Source organism: Ananas comosus, linkage group 2 (assembly GCF_001540865.1).
Source record: "Ananas comosus cultivar F153 linkage group 2, ASM154086v1, whole genome shotgun sequence".
Lineage (NCBI taxonomy): Eukaryota > Viridiplantae > Streptophyta > Magnoliopsida > Poales > Bromeliaceae > Ananas > Ananas comosus.
In genome coordinates, this window is record NC_033622.1 from 16,334,427 (window position 1) to 16,358,832 (window position 24,406).

Consider the following 24,406-nt stretch of genomic DNA (forward strand, 5'->3'; position numbering starts at 1 on the left):
TAATCTCATTCCCTTGAGGGAGGGTGGGTATCCTCATATTAATGGATTGGGATAATCATAATATGTCTAATCTCTTTCTTTCTTCCTACCCGCCGGCTAATTGATATTATTTTTCTTTACACTCTAACCTTATATCTCTCTCTAAACTTATTTTTCTCTCTAAAATTCAACTTTTTTTTCTCTCTCTAAACTAAGCTTTCTCTCTCTCTCTTTCTAAAATTTTAACTCTCTCACTCCCTCTAATTTCGACTATATTTTTCTTTCTATTTTTTTAATTTTGCTCTATCTCTCTAACTTATACTCTCTCTCCCTTTTTTCTAAAAAGATGTTGAAACTTTTGATAACATTATCTAAAGTTAATTAAATTAATTAATTAATTAATTGTATATTTTTTGCAATATTAAATAACATGGCTAATTAATATTACCGTGCGAACCAAACACAGGAATTCCACATTCTTAGTAATAGGATGAATAGGAATAAGATTCTCGTATATCTTTTATTCCTAGTAATCTTTCATAATGCGAACCAAACGCACCCGAAGAGTTAGATAGTTAGGTCCTGCGTGATGCAAAATACGAGCACTGGATAAAATTCATTTGTATCCGACTTGTCGATGCATCCCATGGTAGATGAGCAGTAAAATTACTCCAAAAACGAGGACTAGTAATGCTACAGTAGATAATGCGTTGCAGCTGCAGTCCAAGAATATTGAACTACAAGCTTCAAACCGCCCAAATCCGATCCCAGAGATCAATGAATTGAATTGGACCAGTTTCGGGTCAGAACCCGACCAACATTTTCGATTTACGAGGTATAACGATCGGCAAGGCCAAATTTTGGGCCCAAAATCCTCGACCCAACCCGGCCCAAGAAACACCCCGCCATTTAATTTCTTTCCGGTTCGGTCTATTACTACAGTAGGCCGGTCTGGACCGGCCCACTGAAATCCTAATCGTAAACGGATTTATTCGGACCCGTCGACGTGAACGAGATCCAAAACCCTGCCAAAATCCCGACGGAACCCTAACAAAGCCGCGCTCCGTCAACTCGCCGTCGCCGGCGGTAACGGCCTCCTCTCCGCGGCGCCCCCCGAGCCTCGACGCCCCCCGAAACCCTAGAGTTCCAATTCTTAAGCGGGAGGAGCAATCGAGACGATTCTCATTTCGTATTTCGATGGCTTTCCCTTCTCGGTTCGTCCGACGCAGCACGATCGAGTCGATCTTTGGAACGATCAATTCGAGCCGAATTATGGAATCGTCGTTCTCGCATTCCTTGAGGTCGATTTCTTTCTTTCCTTTTTGTCGATCACGTTGTTCTTGATCTTTGTCGTTCGGTCCCGATTGGTTGTGTGTGTTTTTGCGATCTTTTTCTTCATCTAATGTGGCTTTCGCTTCCGATTTAATTACTTTTTCTTTTCACACCGCTTATACTTTACCGCTTCTTTGGTTTGGATCAAAAATGGAATATCGGGGGGCCTTTTTCCTTTAATATGTTCAATTTTCTATGATCAAACATAACATAATTCGATTCCTACGTAATATACTAGCCATTTTGTTTAAGTTTTTTTATGATAAAAAAAAGGGTTTATTCCCAAATTGACCGGTAATGGTCACATTTTAATTTCGCCCTAGTAGTTTGAGGCTGAACAAGTTCAGATCACAAATCAATTTAATCAGTGATAGGGCTACTTTAATTTGCATTGGAAATTGCATATGTTGCTTAGATCAATGGATATCCACATGGTTTTTGAGAATTTGTTCCATTTTAGCTACTAATTCTTGTCCGGGACTTTAAGAAATTCTAGTAATTTTGTGTTTGCAGGAAATCATTGATGGGGTTCTGCAATGGATATCAGGCGGCACCTAGTTCATATCTTATGCCAAGGCTTACAGTCATTTCATATTTTTCCGTATGTTCGTATTCCGATCGAATAAGCCCCGGAATTATGTCTTCTTTATCACCTATGGCAAGATATTCTTTGAACCTTCAAAACTCTATTGTTTATAGATTATTTGGCCTGCGATGGTGGCAACCAATTAGATATAGAAGTAATGCTCTGGTCACGCTAAATACTAATGATGATGTTGCCAGATTTTCCATTGAGAAGCCGAATGCCAAACCGGGAGCTCAAAAGAAAGGAAGTCAAAAACCAAAGAAAAAGAAGATGTCGAGGAAAGCAAAACTAAATGAGCTCAAATGGTACCGGTTGAAGGCAAAGAAGAAGATGAAATCTCCAAACCCTGAAGTTAGGATGCGATATAAGCTTGAGAAGGTTGGGTTCATGATGGGTCAGATCTAAGCTTAGTCTTCTTTCCTGCAAATGATTGCTTTTATACTCTATATTCCTTTTTACCGTCCATCTTGTTTTAGATGTATTCAAATAGGGCTTTTGCATATAAAATCCGTGAAAAATTATCTATTTATATGTAAATGTGGCAGTCAAATCTAATTTCAAATATTGCCCTTGAAAATTATAACTTCATATCTTTAGTTGTGAAGTCATCTGACTGTTGGAGAAGTTGGTTTTGTACTTAAAAAGGCTGTCCAAGCATGTTTAAAGAAGAGTGTTTTCAAAAGTACATTTTCTGAAGGGTGTATCTTTTGGCTCATTGTGTCAAGTGGGCATTTCTAGTTACTTTCTTCAAGTTTGTGATGTGGACTTAAAATATTCCTTGGCGGCTTAAGTTTTTGTTTCGTGTTTCAGGCTAGAAGAAAAGAAGAATGGCTGATTGAGAAGCTCAGGAAATATGAGGTTCCAAGAAGTCCGGAGCCAGTACATGATCCTGAGATCCTTACTGAAGAAGAGCGATTTTACCTCAAACGAACTGGCGAAAAGAAAAAGAACTATGTTCCAGTCGGAAGAAGAGGAGTGTTTGGGGGTGTGGTTCTTAATATGCACCTGCATTGGAAGAAACATGAAACTGTGAAGATAGTTTGCAAGCCTTGTAAACCAGGCCAGGTGCATGAGTATGCTGAGGAGCTAGCACGCCTCAGCAAAGGCACTGTGATAGATATAAAGGCTAACGACACTATAATATTCTACCGTGGAAAGAATTATGTGCAGCCAAAGGTCATGTCTCCTCCAGATACTCTTTCTAAGCAGAAGGTGTTGGTTCTCTTCTCTCTTCTTTTTTCGTCAAGTTCTGGGTCTGTTTACTATAGATTCTAAAAGTATCAGCTATGTCGACAGCTTATAGAATTGTATATACCTAATTGTCATATGATTATTAACCACCACAAAAGAATGTTTATATTATTTTCGCACTGCTACTGTACTGTTACCACAGCTAAGAAGATATTCACTGCTTGATAGGTGCACTGATATCTGATTGCTACTTGTGGCAGTGAATTCTTTTCATCTGTAAAATCATAGTGATCCTAATTAGTTTACCGCAAAGGGATGAAATAAGAATCCACAAGAGCTGGCCCACAAATAGCAATACGCCACTAATATCTACATCATTCATTGTGACTGAAAATGATTCATTAATTATGTTTCCTGCAACAATTCCTTTCCAAAGCATGAATTTACTTGCTTAGGGCATATATTTGCAGGTGTTCATGTTGTAATACTGATCTCAAAATTTCTAGCTTCTTGTGTATACTATGAATCAGCATGGAGTAGTACTTCCTGTTAATTAAAAATCTTGAAGCTTAGAGTGCATGATGTTGCTTTTAGCAATTTTGTCTTACTGGTCTCAAATGACTGCAGGCCTTGGAGAAATATAGATTTGAGCAATCTCTTGAACACACTAGCCAGTTCATTGAGAAGCTGGAGAAGGAACTAGAAGAATACCATAAGCATGTGGCATTGTTTAAAAAGTGCGAAGAGATTAATAATAATAGAACAATTGATGAAGAGATAACTGTTGATAACTCTTGATTTTTTTATGTATTTTCTGGTGAACTTTCCATTTTTGCAGTCACTTGAGGTAGGTTAGTAACTCAGTATGTGAAAATGTCTGGCAATTGCCAATTACCACCTAATCAAAAGAGGCAATGAGAAGGTACTGATCATGTTTCAGTGCTCAAGGGAAAGTTCGCCAGCAGTAAAGAATTTTTCGCTCTTTTAGCAGAATCTGGGTACATTTTATGCGACCATCATTTGTTCTCTGTTTACTCCACAGTTTGTAATCTTCTTATGTTTTTCCTGAATAATTTTTATCTTTTCTCTAAAAATATCTTTTGTTACTTTATTTTGTATAAGTGTCAAAAATTTTGTCGAATTGGAAATCATGTATATTCGTGCATCAGTTATTCTCAATTTCTTTCTTCTTAGCCTTTACATCCACTGTGATTTTTTTTTTTTCAAACTTGCATCTAAGGGCAACATTAATTGAATCCCATGTGGTTCTGATCTAATTAAATTTTTGATAGGACAAAAAATGTTCTTTATCCGTGTACTTATTTTATTTTGGATTGTCAAATATTTTCTCTCTGGTAGTGTCTGTTCCAAACAATGTTCCAATCGTCGAATATCACTATGACTTCACATTGAGGAAGAATATCTCTTATATTTGGCGCCAGCATGATCCATGTATTTGGTTTAAAGTGTACCCTGTTCAATGTTGACGACATCTATAGGTATTAAAACTTTGTATGGTGTTAACTGTTTGTACAACGAAAAGAAAGGAAAAAAAAGTTGGAGGAAACCTAAATATATGTTTGTTAATGTTTCTGTATTCACCAACTTAATTTAGGTACTCAACGAGATCCCTTGCACTGTAGAATAATTTTATTTCTGAGAAGCTACTTAGTGAAAAATGTTATTTGTTCCTTCTTACATGGAGATGAATTTAGGGAAGAACTTTGTACTACTAAGAATAGGTGGTCATGAATAGGAGTGTATAATTAGCTGAGCTTGATCTGAAGTAGCTACATGACGGAGCATCAATGATAAGCAAAACTGCCAAAGGTTAGTCCAAAACTTTGTGCTTATTTGTTCATCTCGATGCATTTCCTACACTCTCAAAATGCCTTTTTGACTGATATCTCGCTATCTTAGCTTTTTTGGAATTTGGATTCTTGGCCGTTGGTGTTCTACTGGCAGCGAGTTGAATGTCGCAGTCTGCAGTACTTGCATGAGGTAAGCATGTTGGATACTGCTAACAAATAATCAATTTTATGTAAGCTTCAATGGTCCCGTAAATAGTAACCATATCAGTGATTCCAGGATCCGTACAACTCTTTTGGTTGCTCCTGTGGGGGTCGCTTGGTCTTTAAGGGCTGTCTTATATATTTTATCTCTCTTTCTTTTTGTACCATCAAATTTGGCTAAGCAGGGGAAATATCAATACCAGTTCATATAATTGAGCTTGTCATAATGACTAGTTGTCACTTTATCACTCTCTTGATTCGCTATTCCAATGGAACATGATTAATCTAGGGAGGGATAAGAAATTTTCTTTGTTTATTAGTGATATTACATTTTGAAAATCGTGCTAATATTGTGGTGTAGGAAGATTGTGTACAAAACATAAAAAGAACTGCTATAATAATAAGTGATTAACCAGGGTATCTGCACTTTCTTCTTATGTAATGGATTTTCATGATTTAGAAGGTAATTTTAGAACTATGATGTGTACTTTTGGGTAGTATATCAGTGATATGTGATTAATGGAGTGAGAAGAGCTGTTCTTATGGCTGTTACTTTATCATGATTCAGGGAAACATTAGTCTAGATGCTAATTGTTGCTGAGAGAATTCAAATATTTTCTGTATCAGCATTATTGAAATGCATCTTAGAGAAGCTACATATTCTTCTACCACATGTTTATATTGTTTGGGCTTGATTTTTTTTTTTTTTTGCAATTAGCATGTGTCTCTTATTGAATAGAGAAGCATTATTGAAGGAAGATTCCAAAATATCTGGTGTCACGGTGTCTGTTAAGTGTGGTCAATTAACAAGGACAGCAATGATGGTGCAATGCAGGTTCATTAATAAACAACTGTTGCCAGAGAGGAGAAGAAACAGCCACCAGTTTTCTTTTGTTTGAGAGGTAGCATCATCCCCTACCCTATCTTCATGTTGGAATGGTAAAGTTTCAACATCACTTTTGGCACTATAGATGGACACATTTTTCAGAAAAGTCTTCTATGTGCATCCCTATCATGAATTATGCATAATGGCATCTTAGGTTTATAAGCTCAGGTTAATGGCGTTTTCGTTAATTTTAAGTTAAAAATAAAAAAAATGGTAGAAGAAACAGGGTACAAAAGTACAGCACGCATTTTCTTGTAGTATAGTACATCTTGAAATAGGTGAGTTCTGATTTTACTACCTAATAAATAGCATATGAAAAATATGACTTTTGAAATTGGTACTTGGAAAGTTCAATTTTTCTGTCTTATCTTTTTCAGTTGACATAATCTCTTTGATGGGATATTTTAAACTTATTTTAGAAAATATTTTAAGGTTAGGTAGTAAAATTAATAGTATTTAAAGTTGGTCATGTATGTATATTAAAATGCCCTATAGTTCGTGTAAGTGTGTATGTTTACTGAAATTTCCTAGCTCTATGTTCTAATGTTTGGCTAATTTTTCTCGTACGTTGTGTGCTCATTACAAAGGACACTTTATCCTTTCTTGCCAAATTATCAAAATCCTCTAGAGGTGCTTGAGCCTTGAGTTTGTGTTGCAGGAAATGGGGACATTAAAATCAGTTCTAGTTTTACTTAGTTTAGGACCCGCTGATTACCGTTTTACAGTTTCTCAAGTGTAGGATCAGCCGATTACCGTTTTACAGTTTCTCTAGTGTAGGATCAGCCGATTACCATTTTACAGTTTCTCAAGTGTAGGATCAGCCTATTACCGTTTTACAGTTTCTCATGTTCTAATCTTATATTATTGCATTAACAAATGGTGCTACACGTTACTTCCTTATTTGTCGTCTTGAAAAGCGTAATCTTTACGAGTTAACTGCATATATTTAGTCTCTCTCTCTCTCTGGTCCCCCAGCATTATTCGCATCTTCTATTGTGTTTTCCTTCTTGTACATTAATGTCATAAGAAACCTTGTATGCAATACCAACTTTTCACCGACCGTCCCTAGCGCAAGTGGCAAAAGGGTTTGGTGGTTGGTACCCGAGACCCAAGTTCGAATCCTAGTTGATTCACATTTCTAGCTAAGTTTATTTCTATATGAAATAAGCGAAGCGGGTAGCATGCTACCTTTCTCAAAAAAAAAAAAAAAANAAAAGCATGAGTATATTCATTGTAAAAAAAAAAAAAAAAAAAAAAAAAAAAAAAAAAAAAAAAAAAAAAAACCACCTTTGCAAGTCATTTGATGCTATTGAAATAACTTGTGATGTATAAACTATATTTAGTCTCAAACTTCCAAGTCATTTGGTCTTTCGTACTAATTACTATATTTGGGGCTTTGGTTGAACACAGAAGAATTAAGTAGGATTGTAGGAGCATTGAGTACTAGAAATTAAAACTGTTTTTTTTTTTTTTTGAAAGATAGGTAGCACGCTACCCGCTTCGTTTATTTCATTTAGAAATAAACTTAGCTAGAAATGTGAATCGACTAGGATTCGAACTTGGGTCTCGGGTACCAGCCACCAAGTCTTTTGTCACTTGCTTTAGGGATAGTTGGTAATTAAAACTGTTATTGCATTGACAAATGATAGGTTTCTTTGATGGATGGAAATCACGGAACAGTGTTTACCAATGAAGAAAAAAAAGGCAGCTATACATTTGCTATCTACGTGAACAACGAACAGCAACATTAATATTACTTAGCAAGCAGCAGGGATTTTTCTATATCAGACCCACCCCTTCTTTTATCAGTATCATTCCATATGAACTTTCACTCATTTATACTTGAGTGGGATGGATGCATTATAGCTGACCTATACCAAAGGGCTGTCACATGCGAATGTGCAATATTGTGATTGGACCTTTCATGGCATGAAAAAGGGTTTCTTTGCTACGTCATGATCATATGAAAAAGGATGAGGCCCCATCTTGCTGGATTGGGAAGTTGATGTACAACTTTGCGAGCTTCCGAAGTAGAATGAACCCATCCAATTCCGACTCAAATAATTGGGCCTGGGTCATAGAAGTATATGATCAATATTTGGTCTTCCATTTCTGGTTTAATGTGTTTTATCCATTTGTATCCAAACTTGATCGCCTCGGTCCAAGTTTGGACTCGGTTTGGTTTAATTTGTCTTATTGATTTGGTTTATGATCTTATGGCTATCTCTTTCTCTCTCTCTCTTAAGCTTAAAAAGGATTCAAGTATTGTATTTTTATGTTAAATAAATGGGCCTTAATGAGCAAGGCATCGTGTAATGTTTCTTTAAAAAACAAGGGAAGCATGGCATGGTGTTGGAAGATGTTTCCTTGAATGATTAAACGATATTTTTCATCTTGTCATAGCATCATTGGATGGTCTAGGTCGTTTTCTTTGAAATCATGCAAGCATGGATAAAAGGTCCAAACTGTCTTTTATGTACGTTTTGCTTGAGACAAGGGGAGACTGATGGAGATAAATGAACTGCTAATCTTATGTTAAAAAACGCTAATAAGGTTTCACCAAATAATCCAATTTAATCCTAATTAGATTACCAAGAAATCTGAAAATCAAATCTTATTTGGGTACTGGAGGCAGTGAATGGGCTCTGCAGCATTTGATTTCGGTCAACACATGAATCAGCTGCCACCCCAGAAAGTGAGAGAATCCGCATAGCTGGCCCATCCATCTGCCAGCAGCCATGTCTGCTACAGTATGATCAGGAGAGAGAGAGAGAGAGAGAGAGAGAGAGAGAGAGAGAGAGAGAGATAAACCTGGTCTGTGGTGTCAGCTGTGGACTGCAAGTGCTTTGTTATTTATTCCCTTTTCAATCCAACCACTTTTAAGTAGCAAATTTAGATTTAGAACCAATTTGTTATTCTCTAGTTGTTAGAAATATTGTTTTTACCTCACATGTGGACAAATTTGGCCATAAGGAGCTACATATGAAAAACTTGAGATGATTGCGAGAAAATTAAACGAATACTAGGAGTGTGAAACTAAACTGGTAGTCGAAATACATGTTTTGATTGTTCATATTCGATAGAAGAAAATGCTATAACTCATTGGTGATGAGGATTTTTGTTAGAGACAGAATAGAATGCAGATTCACTAGTTAGTCTATGGCTTACGTGCTGGATTAGGTCCAAGCAATAAGAGCGAGAGAGATACAGAGGGAGAGAGAGAGAGAGGGGTATGGTGTGTGATTGTGAATTTGAATGCTGGGGCCTTCCCTCCTTTGATGTTGTAGTTGGACTGGTCTTTGGCTCCAAATTCCAGTGCAAACCCTTCTTACTGTGCCTGATGAGTACAATGTGTGTGCAGTGGCTCCTCCCCCCACCCTCAGCAATATTATTGCTTGTCTTCTTCTGGCCCTCTGAAGCCTCCCCCTAACCAACAAGATCTGCAACCCTCCTCTTGGTTCTCCTCCCAATGCCCCTTTTTATTTCTTTCAGATGTTGCCTCTCTCTCCCCCTCCTTTACTTCTTGTGAAGCCACAGCTTGGAACATAGTAAATTAATGCCACCACAACACACATAACAAAGCCAAAGCCAGTCAAGATATCATTATTCTTTGGCCCCATTCAACCCCCCCCCTCTCTTTCTCTCTCTTCACTCCTCATTTAAAATATTGTAACCATATATGATTAGTATAATCCCATGTCATTTACAGATCACATCCCATGTATTAAGATTGATAGATTCCCTCTCCCTTGAGATTAACAAACTTGGCAGTCTCTTCTTGCTCCCCAACTTAACATGCCAATTCAACAGCAACCCCCCCCCAGCTTTCACTTTTATTTGCTTTGACCCCCTGCTTAAAGGGGAATTTGATCTTTGGAAAATGTGTGCTACTTTTTGAGCTTTGGTGTGTTTCTGCTTTTGGGCTCTTCTGTAAATGGGTAGTTCATAATCTTGTTTACCATAGGAAGCTGTGTGTGGTTCTTTGGGCCATTGGTTGATGCACCACCTTAAGCACATGGTCTCTTTTATGTTCAAATTTGCCTGATTTTCCTTTCTCTTTTTACCTCACCTTTTTGTTTTCCTTCTATCATGTCTTTCATTCTTCTCAATAGGCATTAAACTCTTGGAGTCGTACTTTCCAGTTTGATTTTGTATATGGGGCCTCCTCCTTTAACCCCCATTTTTTCTGGAGACAAAGCTTGGATCTTTACATGTGTTGTGACAGGAGGAGGAGGCTATGAGCAAAGGAGATGCAATCCAAGGTTACATGTCTCCTGCATGAATCTTATTTGGATGATGTTGTAATGACTCTTATGTAAGTCCTTCCTCTCCCACTCTCTCTCCATCTCAAAAGGTCAAATCCATCTAAAGGGCTTGTTGCTTGAGATAACAAATTTTCTCAAAACATCCATATGCTTTTGAGCAGTACTAACATTCTTACAAGTTTTCACCTATCTTCAACATTCTATCCATCTTCATGGATGAAACTTCCACCCAAGAAGCTCCTGAAAATGTTCCTCGCACCAATGAAATCAACACAAAGGCATTGACCATCAGGATAGCAGGATCACCATTGCTAGAAACTGGAGAGACATCCAACCCAATCTCTCCTTCCATTTCCATCTCCCCACATTTGAACTCTCCTTCTCCTCCTTCCTCAGCTTTTGTATCAGCTTTGCAATCTCCTTACATTTCCCCAAGAGCCTTGGAACCCCCTCTACCAAATAGCACCATCACCACCACCACCACCACCACCACCACCTCACAGCCCACAAATGCAATCCCTTCACCAATCTCATACTCCTCTCACTCTGATGACATTCCAAGCACTTCCTACACTCCCCCATCCGAAAGATCCGATTTTTCGATTGAACCAACAGGCCAAAAGCCCAAATTTTCCGATGCCGCGGCTCCGCCGAGAATCTCCTTCTCCTTCCCTGCCCCTCGAATCTCCTTCACTAAAGGCTCAGCCTCCCCTTCTTCCAACGCAAAACTCCGAAGCTGCGATGTTTATATCGGTTTCCATGGCCAGAACCTCAATCTAAGCAGATTCTGTAAATGGCTCAAGTCTGAGCTTGAGCTCCAAGGAATAGCTTCTTTCGTCGCCGATCGAGCTAAGTATTCCGACTCCCAAAGCCACGAGATTGCCGACCGTATCATTTGCTCTGCCGCTGTCGGTGTCGTAGTTGTTACTCCTTCGAGCTTTTTGAATCCTTTTAGTTTGGAGGAAATCAAGTTCTTTTCTCAGAAGAAGAATCTGGTTCCTCTATTGTTTGATACCGAGCTAGCAGAGATTACCAGCCTTTTAGATGGTAAGGAGGAAGATAAGGAATGTAAAGAGGCCTTTGAAGGGCTAGTTAAGTGTAGCGAGTACAAGCTCGAAACAAATGATACCAACTGGAGAAGTTGTGTGTTAAAGGCTGTCGCAATCTTAAGATCGAGACTTGGAAGGAAGAGTATTACGGAGAAGGAGAAAGAAGGTCCCGAGGAGTTGCCATTTCCCCGAAATCGGCATTTTGTCGGTAGGGAAAAGGAGATAATGGAAATCGAAACTGCTTTCTTTGGGTGCTGTGATTTTATTGATATAGAGTGCCCGAAGCCAGTGGTGATTAATGGCGGATCGAGTGGGTTGTCGGACGGATTTGCTGATGAAGAGAGCGATACGATTAGAACCAATAGTAGATTCATCAGTTTGGAGATGAAAAAGTGCAAGGAGCCTACTTTAGAAGCTTGGATTGAGCCGGTGTTTGAAATAACGAGTAAAGGAAGAGGCCTTCAGAAGCAGAGATCAAAGAGCAGGAAATCGAGGAGCGGAGGAAACAAAGGCTGTGGTGGTAATAGTAGTTGCAGTGTTTTCTGCATAAATGGGGCTTCAGGTATCGGAAAGACCGAGCTGGCGTTAGAGTTTGCTTACAGATACTCCCAGAGGTACAAGGTGGTTTTGTGGGTGGGCGGAGAAGCAAGGTATTTGAGGCAGAATGTATTGAATTTGTCGATCAATTTGGGCTTGGACGTTAGTGCCGAAGGAGAGAAGGAGAGAGGGAGGATAAAAAGCTTTGAAGAACAGGAGCTCGATGCTTTTCAGAGAGTGAGGCGCGAGCTATTTAGAGATGTACCTTACTTGCTCGTGATTGATAATCTCGAGAGTGAGAAAGATTGGTGGGAAGGCAAAGATCTTCATGATCTGATACCGAGAAATACCGGAGCTACCCATGTAATTGTTACTACTAATCTGTCGAAAGTGATGAGCGTCGATCCCATGCAGCTCCCACCTTTATCCTTATCCGATGCGTTGGTTTTGATCAAAGGGAGGAGGAAGAAGGACTACCCTGCGGAGGAAATCGAAGTTCTTCGTAAGCTTGATGAGAGATTGGGAAGATTGAGCTTCGGGTTGTGGGCTATTGGGTCCTTGCTATCGGAACTATCAATATCTCCTTCGGCACTTTTTGAGGCCATCGAGAGGATTTCCTTCAATGATAATGCCTTCTCTTTAGGTGTTACTGATGACGGCTTCTGGAGGAACAATTCTTTCTTGATGAAAGTAATGGTTTTCTGCTTCGCCTTAATGGATCGAGCTAAAGGAAGGAGCCTTTCGTCACAAATGGTTCTCGTAGGTTCCTGGCTTGCTCCTGCTCCTATTTCGTCGACTCTACTAGCTGCTGCAACTAATAAGCTTTCCGCAAAGGGAAGCGGTTTCCACCAGTTGGGAAAATCTCTTTCCATGTCTCTTTGTTTTGGTTGTTTGGACCCACAATCTCGCAAAAATGAATTCGAATCCGCTCTGTTGCTGGTTAAGCTAGGGTTGGCTAAAAGAGCGAACCGCCAGTCGGGTTTTTGGATTCAAATTCACCCGATCGCACAAATGTTCGGCAGAAGGCGAGGCGGGCCTTCGGCTGCCATGTCAGCGGTGCACGGAGTGACCAAGTTGGGCAATGCTGCATTGTACTCGGACCACTTATGGGCTTCTGCTTTTCTCGTATTCGGGTTCAAATCCGAGCCCCCTCTCGTTCAGCTTAAGCCCGTAGAAATGGTCCTTTTCATCAAGAAGGTGGCGCTCCCCCTCGCGGTCCGGTCATTCGCGACCTTCTCAAGGTGCAGTTCAGCTCTCGAGCTCCTGAAAGTGTGCACGAATATTCTAGAAGAGGTTGAGAAGTCGTTCGTGTCGCAAATTCAGGATCCGAAAAATAGATCACTATGTTGGAAGAAGGACAAGAAGCCTCAATGCAGTCAAAGAGTGGATGAGTATTTGTGGCAGGAAGTGACTTTACTGAAGGCGGCGTTGCTCGAGACGAGGGCGAAACTGCTTCTGCGAGGAGGGCTTTTCGACAGCGGCGAGGAGCTGTGCAGGACATGCATTAGTATTAGGACAGTGATGCTTGGCCATGGCCATGCACAAACTTTGGCTGCTCAAGAAACACTAGCTAAGTTGGTGAGGTATAGGAGTAAGATATAGAAAAAGAAAAAGCTCCTATGCTTCTTCTTCTTTTTTCTTTTTTCTTTTTTCTTTTTTTTTCTTTTTTTTGTCACTTTATATGTATCTTGTTTGTTGGGTTCAATGAGTTATCTCATTTCAATCTTGCTCATTGATATCCCTCTTAGCTATTATTGCTTCTGTAATTATACTTGGGTGGAACTGAGTAGCAACTTGGGGCAGTAATTGTTATGAATTATATTGGCCTATTTTTTGTTTTTTATTTTTTTATGTTTGATCTTATGTCTCTTAAGTTGGGTGGTGATTTACTAATTTACAGTTCTCTTTTAACTATTTGAGAGGGCTATAGGTGAAGCTCACTGTGCCAAAATTAACAATCTAAATTACAGAAACCATCCACAAATATTGAGATTTTCACATTGCTCCCCTCAAATTGCGGAAAAGTATACAACACTCAAACAATTATAAATAAAAGTCCAGGCCCATCATCGTTTTATTAGTGCCTTATAAGGAGTTGGCCTAGCCTGTTAAGGCCCAATTTGTGTTTCAATTTGAACTATAATTTCAGTTTGTGAGAAAAACGAGCCCAATTCCTCTCTCTTATAGTTTTTTTTTTTTTTTTTTTTTTCTTTTTTTTTTTTTGTGCGTGCTTATTGTAAATTGTTATTTTATTTTACATACAAAAAGTCATTTGACTTGCTTACTTAGAAGTGATTCGAGTTGAGATGGGCCGGGCCAAATTCGATTTGACTCTTCTTTTCTCTTCTTCTATTTGCATTTCAGCTTTTCATATCCTTTTCATTGAAATAAGGTTTTTCTGTGTCTTTACTCCAATAACATTTTTACTCAAACTGAAATAAACGGGGCTGTTAACAATATATGGAAAAAGGCGAGCCATTAATACACAGTACTTGAAACCGAATCGCACGTGATAGAAAAAAGCTACAGGAATTCAAATTTAAATCCGATCCAACCAAAAAAAGAACGGAGAAGAAAAGAGATATAAGAGAGAAAAGAAGTCTACTGTATCACACTAGCAACCGCACCGATGATAATAATAAGTCAATCATTTTTTTTTTAAAAAAAATGTTAAAATTTTTTTTTTACAATGATGAATTAATTTTAAAAAATAAATTTAATTGGTGGGAGATACTGCGTAATCAATACATCCGCAGCATTTCTATAATTTTTCGGCCGTGGAGACCGTTCCGCGTGGCGGGGGCACGAACCTCAACGTTTCGAACCGTACGGTTGCCTATTGGTCCACGTGTCCCCCAGACCTGACCACCTCGTTAATGGGTTTTGTCTCGCTTTCTCCCCGCAACTCACGTTCCCCTAGGCCCATCCTCATCACCACCGCGCATTTAGCATACATACGGAATTGTTTTTTTTCTACAGTAATTTCACCCTTAACTTTAACAAAATTAGTTCACAACAATGATGAACATGTTATTGTTGGTTGTTTATCAGTTAAGCTAAGATAGTTCTAAATTTCTAATCCGTGACAATAGATTCAAAATATAAGTAAAGGTGAGAGTGTGGATCACAAAAGACCTAACAATCAAAGTCTCAGCAATAGACTCAATGTCCGATTGAGTTGAGTCAGTTCGAAATCTACGAGCATTGTGATTGAATCCTTATGTACGATACGTGCGTCCTTTCTATCAGCATATTTTTTAAAATAATCAATTAGAGCTTACGAATTACAATTATTATTATTGTTATTAAAATTCAGAAGAAAATTACTTCTGCCCGTAATAAACTCTACGCACGGAATTGATTTCGAATGCCATATGTATATAATAAAATAAAAAATATTCTCTCACACAGACTCACGTCAAATATATTCAGACCCAATTAGACCCTTCTTTTCTCACAGTAACGTGGGCCCACTGTGCATATATATATCCAATATTTATTTATGTACATGGTTTGGAAAAATTTAGAGAGAGAAAGAAAGTGTAGGAAAAGTAACATGCAAGTCCCAATGCGAGTACTAAAGGAATATGATATGATACATGGCACCTCTCTCTCTCTCTCTCTCTCTCTCTCTCCACTACTACTGTGACCTGTTCATGAAAAAGTCCCTTCTCTCTCTACCATGTTCGGTGCAACCGTGACACAACACTCGGTACCAACAAACAGTGGCCACTGATCCACGCTGGACCCGCGTACACTTACACTTGCAAAAGAAACGGCATGGGCACGATGCGTACGGATGCAACGGCTATATTTCATGTGACGCGTCTCAGGGAAAGAAAACAATAATGGAGACCCTTTATATTTCTATTTCCAATCTTGTTATTAGTGGATGGATTTTGGTGGATTCACTTTGGATATTTTAGTACGCATGATGGGTCGTTCATTGTCATAATTACTCGTACAAAAGGGTCAAAATTCACAGTAATTTCATTTGTACAAATTTTCAAGGGCCAGGCCTTAACTCTCTCTCTCTCTCTCTCTCTCTCAAAAAAAAAAAAAAAAACTATTTCCCGGTTGAGTTGTTGAACTCGATCTGCGCTTTCACTAGGAGTAATGGTGTTAAAATTTATACAATATGTGGTCGAGACTAGTTAGTTTTATAACTGCCATTCACTAGCTAGGAGTAATGGTGTTAAATTAAATTTATACAATGGGACAGGACTGTAAAATATGAAAGAAAACAAGCTTGAGAATATGCATCTTCTTTACAATTAACTGCCATTCTAAAACACTTGAATGATGCTACAACATAAGAAAAACCAAGTGATCATTTTGTAAGAAAAATGCTGGACACTTCAATTTGTCCATCATCATCAAGCAATGCAAGCGCCCAAAAACAAGTTGCCAGGACGAAACTTATTGTCAATTTGGCGGAAAGAGTTCGATTCACAGATTATTTAATTTTACATTGACATACTGTGAGAAAAGCTACTATTAAACTTTTGCACGAGGGGTTCTTTTTTTTTTTTTTTTTTCTATGGAAAGCCAACAAGGCATTTTCTGCAAGAACAAAATAAATAAGCAACCTATTTCAAAAACTCGAACAGTTAGATACTCAGCAGCTTCGTATAGCTCGAAAGGCCGTTGGAGCCCCTTTGGCTTCTGAACATTCGGCGGCGGCGAGATCGAAGGCTGGCTTAGTTTGTGTAGGTGGCTGTAACCTGAATACAACTTTCTGGTTAATGTAAGGTCTGTGAGTAATAAATCGATGGGCTCGGGTGACCTGTCGGAGGCTGGAACATAAAAGGGGTCGGCACGAAAGCACTTTGGCCCTCAGAAGTGCTCCCTGGCATCACCAAACTTGAACTCACCCTCGGGTAGAAATTCGGCAGCAGGGGTCTCGGCGCACCTGATGCGTCCCTGAACACAAACTGATTCTGGTTCGGAAAGACAGGGAATGATCTTGCCAGCACAGGATTGGCTGCCGAAAAAGCTGCTTGCGGCGAAGCAGTTTGAGTCATAACGAAACTACCTTTGGGCCTTTCTGCAGCTTCAGGAGGGTCGTCTATCACTATCACTTCTTGCATCGTGGACGGAACTCGAGAGGGTGCTCTGAGCTCCTCATACGGCTTCTGTAGAGAATTGCGATAAGGTTGAGCCAGAAAATTGTTCTGAGATTGAGCCCAAGCAGACATTAGTGGAGCCTGGCTCGAAACTGCTGATCCACCCATGTTATAATACTGGAAATTTTCCGACTTCAATGAACCGACCGAGGGTGCAAAACCGAGAGGAGACATATAATTCATATTGTAGAGAAACTCTGAATTTGGAGTTTGAGGTTGAAGAGTTTCATCCTTATTCACCACCAGCAAGTTCTTGCCCATCAATCTAAGTATAGGATTTGAAGGCGATGGGAGTTGAGTTTGACACGATGGACTGTTCGAACTAGCTTCGATGCAAGCTGAGACATTTAGAGCTGACTCGGATGAACCCTTTGCAGAAACAGACTGATTAGCCGAGTTGAAGCTCAAGTTAGCCAATGTATTGCTGCTTCTCAAACTTTGGTAAGAACTAAAGGAAGACGAGCTTCTCGGACCAATATATAATCTGGGAACCTGCTTCCCTTTAGAAGTCAATGTTGTTCCGAGTGCGGCAGGACTTTGTCTGAGAGTATGAGATTCTTTGAAAAGGCTTTCTCCACAAGAGCAGCAACAGGGCTTTTCAATAGAAGATTGCTCATGCTCCTTCGAAGGGAGAACTGCTTTAGCTTCCTGATTGATTATTCTCTCCACAGTTCCTTCGGTTACTCTCACGGTTTCACCTGACGGCAGTGTTAAACCCGCGTTATCTTGGATGCCAGCTGATTTTGTAAATGGGTTGGATTCCAACTCCTTGAATTTACTGTCCTTTGATGAGTGAAGAGAGAGAGTCGAAGCGGTCGAAACAGGAGATTCTGCGGGCTCTCCATCTACAGCCAAACTGTGGTCTTGATTAGAGGCTTCTCTATTCGAGGTTATAGACGAATTACTATCTTGCGGTGTTTCAAGACTCATATTACCATGACTAGTCAAAGAAGCACAAGATTCCTCCTCAGCTCCCAATTCCAAGTCCTTGTACACATGGGTCTCTTCAGGGATAACTTTATCAGAAGATCCTCGCACAATTGTTTCCCGATGAGCCTCACTTACTGAGAGAGAAGGAAGTTGAACTTCCACCGATTGGCAAACATCCGACGCACCATTCAAATTTGATTCTAGGGTCTCCAAGTTTACGGATTCAGTAATCAGAGGATCATTGACGATAATCTTTTCTGCGGAAGAATCACTCACATCATCTTTAGAGACCGGAGCCTCGACTTGCATTTCAGCTTCAGCATCACGGCATCCAGCCTCCAATCCTGGGTTCACCTCATTGTTTTGATCTTCTCTTTGTTCATAAGCCAGCATCTCACTCTCCAAGGCGTCAGATTGATGGGCCCTAGGTTTTTTGCATGTATTTTCAGTTCCATCAGATGAAATTTCTGTTTTCCGTTTACCAGTCCTCAATACCGTTCTTTGCTTACGGAACTTTCTAAATGTACTCGGTGAATCGCTCAGATCGCCCTTCTGTGCTTCCACTGAGAACGATGTACTCCTATTTAGGAAATTCTTCTCCACAGAAGATTTATGGGACTTTTGAACATCTCTGATGCCAATATGCTCCGTCTTTTTACTTGGCAAAGAAGCAGAAGCTCCCGGCGATCTAGATAGCTTGAACCGTAGACCACTGGATAAAGCAGCAGCTTTGGATGACCACTTGGGGATAGAGACGGGTGGTTCTGGGGACACTTCCCTCGGAGAAGCATCATGTGGAGGAGTGGGTGTTATCTCAGATGACCCACAAAATTTCGTATTGTGGCCTTTATCAATATGAGAGTCAGCTGACTCTATATGGTTGCTTACGGCCAACTTCCTTGTAACATGTGCTGAATCCTCCGAGGATTTACGGGCGTCTTTGTTGTTCGGCTTTTTTGGAAGACCCGACCTTTTGGAACACACCCACTGCCTTAGAGTCGCAGGTCCACAACTCATGGATTTACCTGTAACTTTTGGCAAATCTGATAATGATTTTTCCTTCTGATGAGCATCTACAAGACCGTCTCCGTCTGGTTTTGCTTGAATCTGGTAACCAATTTAATGTATCAAATAAGACAAAAGTGAAAAGTAATCAACTTCAATCTGGACACTGTATCTTTCACAGAATATATAGATAGCATTTAGTTAGGGCGATCAAAATCATTATAGATTGCAAAAAGGACAAATATCTTAGTTAGTCCTAGAAGAAATTACGCAACATGGAAAGTAAGTTTGATGGATAGATCTAGGTGTTATGCAAGTTGGGTAGTTCAAAACTACTTTGGATAGTAGAGATCAAGCATAAAATTAAGAAAATTAGGAATCCATGTTACATAAAATGCAAAAAGTTAAGTGCACACAGCATACTCCGTCTGTCGTACTATATTGGGGAGAAAAAAAACATAAGAAACAATTTTACAGGTATGAAGAGCTGCAGAAAATCATGGTTGCCATAAAACTAACTAAATGAAAATAATCCAAACTTTCCCAAAAAAGAAAATAGAAAATAGAAAAAAAAAGAAAAAGAAAAAGAAGAGCCCATTGAACTCCATGGGAAATGATGAGACAGTGCACGGAGAACACTTCCAACAATCTTGGGAAAATTTCAACTATAACAAAAGATCTGTAGGAAAAATCAAGATGACTTACCCGGGCTTTTGAAAGCTTGAGTGAGGTAAATTTAAATTTCTTCCCTTTCACCTTCAGCTTCTTCGCCTTTAAGTACTTGGCTCCAAAGTGCTTTTCCTTGCTGATCAACACACTCTTGCTTGCCTTCTCCATTTCAACCTGCCCCGGTCTGGATTCCTCGCTCGAAATCACAGGCGGTGCGTCATTAAACTTAGACAAAATCCGAAGCTTTATGCCATTCGAGTCGACGTAAACTGCTCCTTCACTTTCAACATTTCGAGACTCGGCCGGCGTCAGGTCTGGTTTTTGGCTTTCCACCCGTAAATCGCTACTTGCGGCGAGCAAAGCCAATTCGGCAGCCCAATTGGTCCCGTTCCTCTTATCGAGGTCCTCGAGAGTGCAATGGGCCGCCGTGGCATAAACATCTACCATCAATCTCTTCTTCCTCGGTTTAACTCTCGGCTTCAAGAGTTTTGTTTCTACTTCCTTGGTGTTCGACTCCATAGAGAGGCATTGGTCTATGTGAGCATTCAAAGTGGTGTTTGACGTGGAGGAAAACACTTTGCAAACAGGGCAAACCTTCGAAGCCATCGGGTCAGAAACCGTGCTGGAGTTAGAAACCAAGTCTTCTGCTCGGCCGGTATCTGAACTCGAACCCAATTTGACTACTAATTTGCACTTCTTTTCCGAAATCTCGGGCGGAGTTTGAAGCTTCTTGGGCGGCGCAACAGGTTCGGAAACCTCTATCTCATTTACAGGCTTTCTAATCTTACTTTGAACTCTCCCAGCTTGATCATCACTCGTCACTGCAGGCAATATCTCGTTTTCTTGATCAGTAATTTCCTCAAAACTGCCAACTTGGTTATCTTCAGGCAGACGGTTTTGAGCATGATCTGGACGCTCCTCAGTCAGTCCATTTATCGGCGAGCCTGATATGCGCTCTCCGTCTCCCGGGTCGCCATCTTTCGGCTCAACCGACTCTAAATGGGCTGAGATTTGTGCAGCTTCTGAACAAATGACCGGTTTGTGGGGTTCAAATGCTTTCGCGGAAGAACGGGCTCTCACCAGACGGGGAGGTTCGAAAGGTGGGAGTAGATCTTCGACACCATTCTTCACAAAAAGTTGCAATACTCGCGAACCAAACGGCCAACTCGTCGCGACGCCTTTGCTCCTTGATGTGAAAACATAATCCCTGGAATCAAAACAAGCAGATCTATCGGATTAAGCGTAAGATGGAAATCGCATACTATATATATATATAATCCAGTACAAGGAAACACTAACAGAGCTATTAACGTTGCCAACCGTTGGCATCTGAGCTTCAGAAATGAAGGAGCTCAAACTATATCATATGTCAGTCTTATGTAAGAGAGTGATTAATTAACACAAAAAACTGCACGGGATCGCGGAGAATGTTAATCAAAAATGGAAACCTTTTAATCACGGATCATTGTGATTAGCTTTACATGAGAGCTTAAAATAGGATCAATTTAAAACATAATCCATGGAAACGGATCTGAGTCATCAACAGATCTGGCCATGGAAGAGGTAAAACACAAATATGGGAAGAAGTTCCCGAGGGCACAAGCAAAACAACCCAACTTCTATTATCAGTGATAGTACCAAAAATCTCACCAACAAAAGCAGTAAACAACACAAGGAGGGCACAGCCCAAAAGGAGAAGAGTTTACCTTATGCAGAAATTGGGAGTAGGTGTGTCCTCAGACTCTACTGGGTCAGGCTCTTGGAACCCAAGCTTTTCAGAGGCTTTATCATCAGATCTCAGTGGTGGTGAAGGATTAGAGGAACATGAAGGCTCTGAAGGGTTTTCACTGGATAACATCTGAGGAGGGTCTTCTCTATTTTTTCCAGATCCTTCAGAAATAGTACTAGCCCAAGAGCTTTACTGCAGCTGGGCCTAATCTGATGCTTAATCTCCAGCATAACAAAGGACTTAATATCCCAAAGAACCAAGTCAAGGTGACAAAGAAAGCACCACCACCTCACCAAGGAGAGAGAAAGAGAGATAGAGAGAGAGAGAGACAGAGAGAGAGAGAAAATAACCACCACTACTGCCTCTTCTTTTTTGCCCTCCTCACCTGATTAGACCCCTGCAAGGTGGAAGGAAAAAATTTAAGTAATCTTTCAAAAAAAAAAAAAAAAAAAAACCAAAATATATGATGGAGGATTAATCTAGAACATTATTACATGTAGGCTTGGAGGATTGGATTTATTTCTGAGGGATTGAGTGATATGGATTTTGGATCAGGCTTCATGGAACTTAAAAGGGAATCATGGGTTCCCAAAATATTAGGGAGAAGATCAAAGGTCAGCTGTGTAGAAACTTCCAGAAGTGTCATTTTATGTGGGCAAAGGAAGAGAGAGAGAGAGAGAGATCTCTACTAAACCTTGATCACAAAGAGAAAAGGAAGAGGTGGAGAGGAGGATTAACACAAAAGCTTAATTTGTGTGTACCCAATACATGAAATATCATTCCATGAGAGCAGAAGAAACAAGCAAAAGCATAATAGGGAGGAAATTTAGGAAGGTTGTGGGAGAGCAAGAGAGCACAACCCATTGGACAAGCAAAACCCATGAGTAATTTCTTATTAGGAAATAGAGAGGTAGAAATAGCAGGAGGAGTTCCTAAGGAAGATGATGGAGAAGCCACAAAGCAGTGAGAAGGAAAGGGAGGATAAAGAATCACATGAATACTTAACAACTAAGGCTTTGATTTCATGAGATTTTGGCATAAAAACCAAAAGGGGGAAAAGCAAAAAAAAAAAAAAATGAGAGGGGAAAATTGAGGAACAGTAATAGAGATCATAATATAGAGCCCCAGATGATCAAGTTCTTGCCTAGGTATACTTAGTAATCACACAAGCAAATCAGAAGAAGGAGCTGCCCACAAATCCAGTGTTTAAGCAGATGATCAAGGGAGGGAATATTGAAGGATATGCAAAGAGAGATCTACACACACATACACAGAAAAAGAGAGAACACAAAAAAAAAAAAGGAAGAAAGAAAGAAAGAAAAGAAAGATCCAACAAGGAAAAGGTAGAAGCTATGGAAGATGCTGTTTCTCACAATAAAATCCCAGGATAATCTTATGGCTACTACTTAGTTGCCTTTCAAAGAAAAAGTAAAAGGGGGGAGGGAAAATCATAAAGAGATAAACCATGGAAAAAGCAAGAAAAGATTTGAGAAAAGCAAGAACAAAAGAAGAAGAAGAAGAAGAAGAAAAACCCAGATAAAAGAAAATAATAATAACAAAAATAATCACATCACACCTTCAACTTCCAAGCCTTACCCCATCATGGATCCCAACAGGCAAGGGGAAGGAACCATGCATATATGCTGGTAGATGATAAGGAGTGGGTTTTTGGGGGAGTTTATTTCATGCTTTTTAGAAGGGTGAAGAAGAGAGGAGAAAGATAAAGATGAACTTATGAGAAAAGAAAAGAGCCTCCTCCTTTTTTTTTTTTTTTCCCCTTCTATTTTCTTGAGACACAGTAACAGATGGAAGGAAACAGAAGGGAAGAAAACACCACCCACTCACAAATCAAAGGCATCTGGTTCTCCACCAAAAGCAGGCCTGTACCCATTAACAGCAACTGATGAGAGAGAGAGAGAGAGAGAGAGAGAGAGAGGGGAAGGGTGAAAGGGGCCAAAGGAAATGAAGGGTTTTTCAGGGAGCTGTCCTATCCAACACCTACTCTATTTAGCTTTTCTATTTTCTCTCTCTACCTCTCTCTCTCTCTCTCTCTTTCTCTTTTATTTCTTTTGCTGATATTATAGAGGAGAGATAGCATTTGACCCTGTTCTACCAGTAAACTACGGAAATGCCACCCATTTATTCATTGTTGACCAAATTGCCCCCCCCCCCCTCTTCATGTAAATGTAAATGGCCATGACAAAAGCTTTTCTTTTTATATTCTTTTCTTTTTCTCTTTGTGGTGTATAATTCAAACTTTTCTCTCTTATGTTTTATTTTGCCTTTTTTTTATTGTAAAAAATGGAAACAGAAATTCTAGTTCACATAAACTGTACAAGTGGATGTGGTTCAGAGCAGAAGAAAAAAAAATTCTTATCATGCAATGAATTTACATAGAGATATGAAAAGAATATAAAAAGAAAAGCTTTTGTCATGGCCATTTACATTTACATGAAGAGGGGGGGGGGGGCAATTTGGTCAACAATGAATAAATGGGTGNGAAATTCTAGTTCACATAAACTGTACAAGTGGATGTGGTTCAGAGCAGAAGAAAAAAAAATTCTTATCATGCAATGAATTTACATAGAGATATGAAATAATTCGTAGATTGTTCAGATCAATGTACGTCGACATTAGACAACAACTTTTTGACAAAATTTATTTGCTTGGATAGATCAATCCTACTTCTTTTTTTTTTTTTATGGACCATATCCGGTGACATTGGCTAAAAGAGCTAAAAGTTTGATTGTAATTGATACTCGAGATTCTAATTTTGAAATCTAATTATTTTACACTTCTAGTATAATTTGTTAATAAAATATGAACAAGACAAGTAGCATGTTATTTTTCTCTCAAAAAATTTTTTTTCATCCATAAAAAAAAAAATACATTTTCTTTTTGGGTCTATGTATGTCTTATGTTTGGGAGGCTAGGGCAAAAAAAAAATGTCTAGTGAAAATAATGGATTAATTATAAGTGACGAATTATGGAATTTGACTTTGTGAGTAGAATAATTGTTTGGATACTTCATCAAGTTATTTAGAAATAGCTCGTTATCAATTAATTAGGTTTTTTCTTCAAATTTAATATTTATCCTATAATATTAGAGG

General features: G+C 39.4%; 3 protein-coding genes across 10 annotated transcripts; 2 read left to right on the plus strand and 1 right to left on the minus strand.

The window, feature by feature from the left end:
• On the plus strand, positions 975 to 4,199 carry LOC109706176 (uncharacterized CRM domain-containing protein At3g25440, chloroplastic). Of its 3 annotated transcripts, XM_020226983.1 has the most exons (5): positions 978 to 1,280; positions 1,825 to 1,912; positions 2,095 to 2,275; positions 2,708 to 3,109; positions 3,716 to 4,194. In XM_020226983.1, exons 2-5 carry the CDS (start codon positions 1,848 to 1,850, stop codon positions 3,884 to 3,886), a joined length of 819 nt encoding a protein of 272 aa, XP_020082572.1. In that variant the 5' UTR covers positions 978 to 1,280; positions 1,825 to 1,847; the 3' UTR covers positions 3,887 to 4,194. The 3 variants fall into 3 exon arrangements, with proteins under 3 accessions (XP_020082580.1, XP_020082572.1, XP_020082564.1); XM_020226991.1 differs by having other exon boundaries at positions 975 to 1,280; positions 1,825 to 2,275; positions 3,716 to 4,199; XM_020226975.1 differs by lacking the exon at positions 1,825 to 1,912.
• Positions 4,332 to 13,686, plus strand: LOC109706163. Of its 3 annotated transcripts, XM_020226971.1 has the most exons (4): positions 4,332 to 4,918; positions 5,009 to 5,089; positions 5,936 to 6,002; positions 10,099 to 13,686. In XM_020226971.1, the coding sequence occupies exon 4, from the start codon at positions 10,464 to 10,466 to the stop codon at positions 13,437 to 13,439; it is 2,976 nt and encodes a 991-aa protein (XP_020082560.1). In that variant the 5' UTR covers positions 4,332 to 4,918; positions 5,009 to 5,089; positions 5,936 to 6,002; positions 10,099 to 10,463; the 3' UTR covers positions 13,440 to 13,686. The 3 variants fall into 3 exon arrangements, with proteins under 3 accessions (XP_020082560.1, XP_020082556.1, XP_020082563.1); XM_020226967.1 differs by having other exon boundaries at positions 4,332 to 5,089; XM_020226974.1 differs by lacking the exons at positions 4,332 to 4,918; positions 5,009 to 5,089; positions 5,936 to 6,002 and adding an exon at positions 8,859 to 10,004.
• Positions 16,219 to 23,309, minus strand: LOC109725004. 4 transcript variants are annotated; one of them, XM_020254057.1, is made up of 4 exons: positions 23,142 to 23,309; positions 21,274 to 21,693; positions 19,604 to 20,774; positions 16,219 to 19,000 (listed from the first exon to the last, which is right to left on the minus strand). In XM_020254057.1, the coding sequence occupies exons 2-4, from the start codon at positions 21,423 to 21,425 to the stop codon at positions 16,580 to 16,582; spliced, it is 3,744 nt and encodes a 1,247-aa protein (XP_020109646.1). In that variant the 5' UTR covers positions 21,426 to 21,693; positions 23,142 to 23,309; the 3' UTR covers positions 16,219 to 16,579. The 4 variants fall into 4 exon arrangements, with proteins under 4 accessions (XP_020109646.1, XP_020109632.1, XP_020109639.1 ...); XM_020254043.1 differs by lacking the exon at positions 23,142 to 23,309 and adding an exon at positions 22,893 to 23,135; XM_020254050.1 differs by lacking the exon at positions 23,142 to 23,309 and adding an exon at positions 22,873 to 23,135.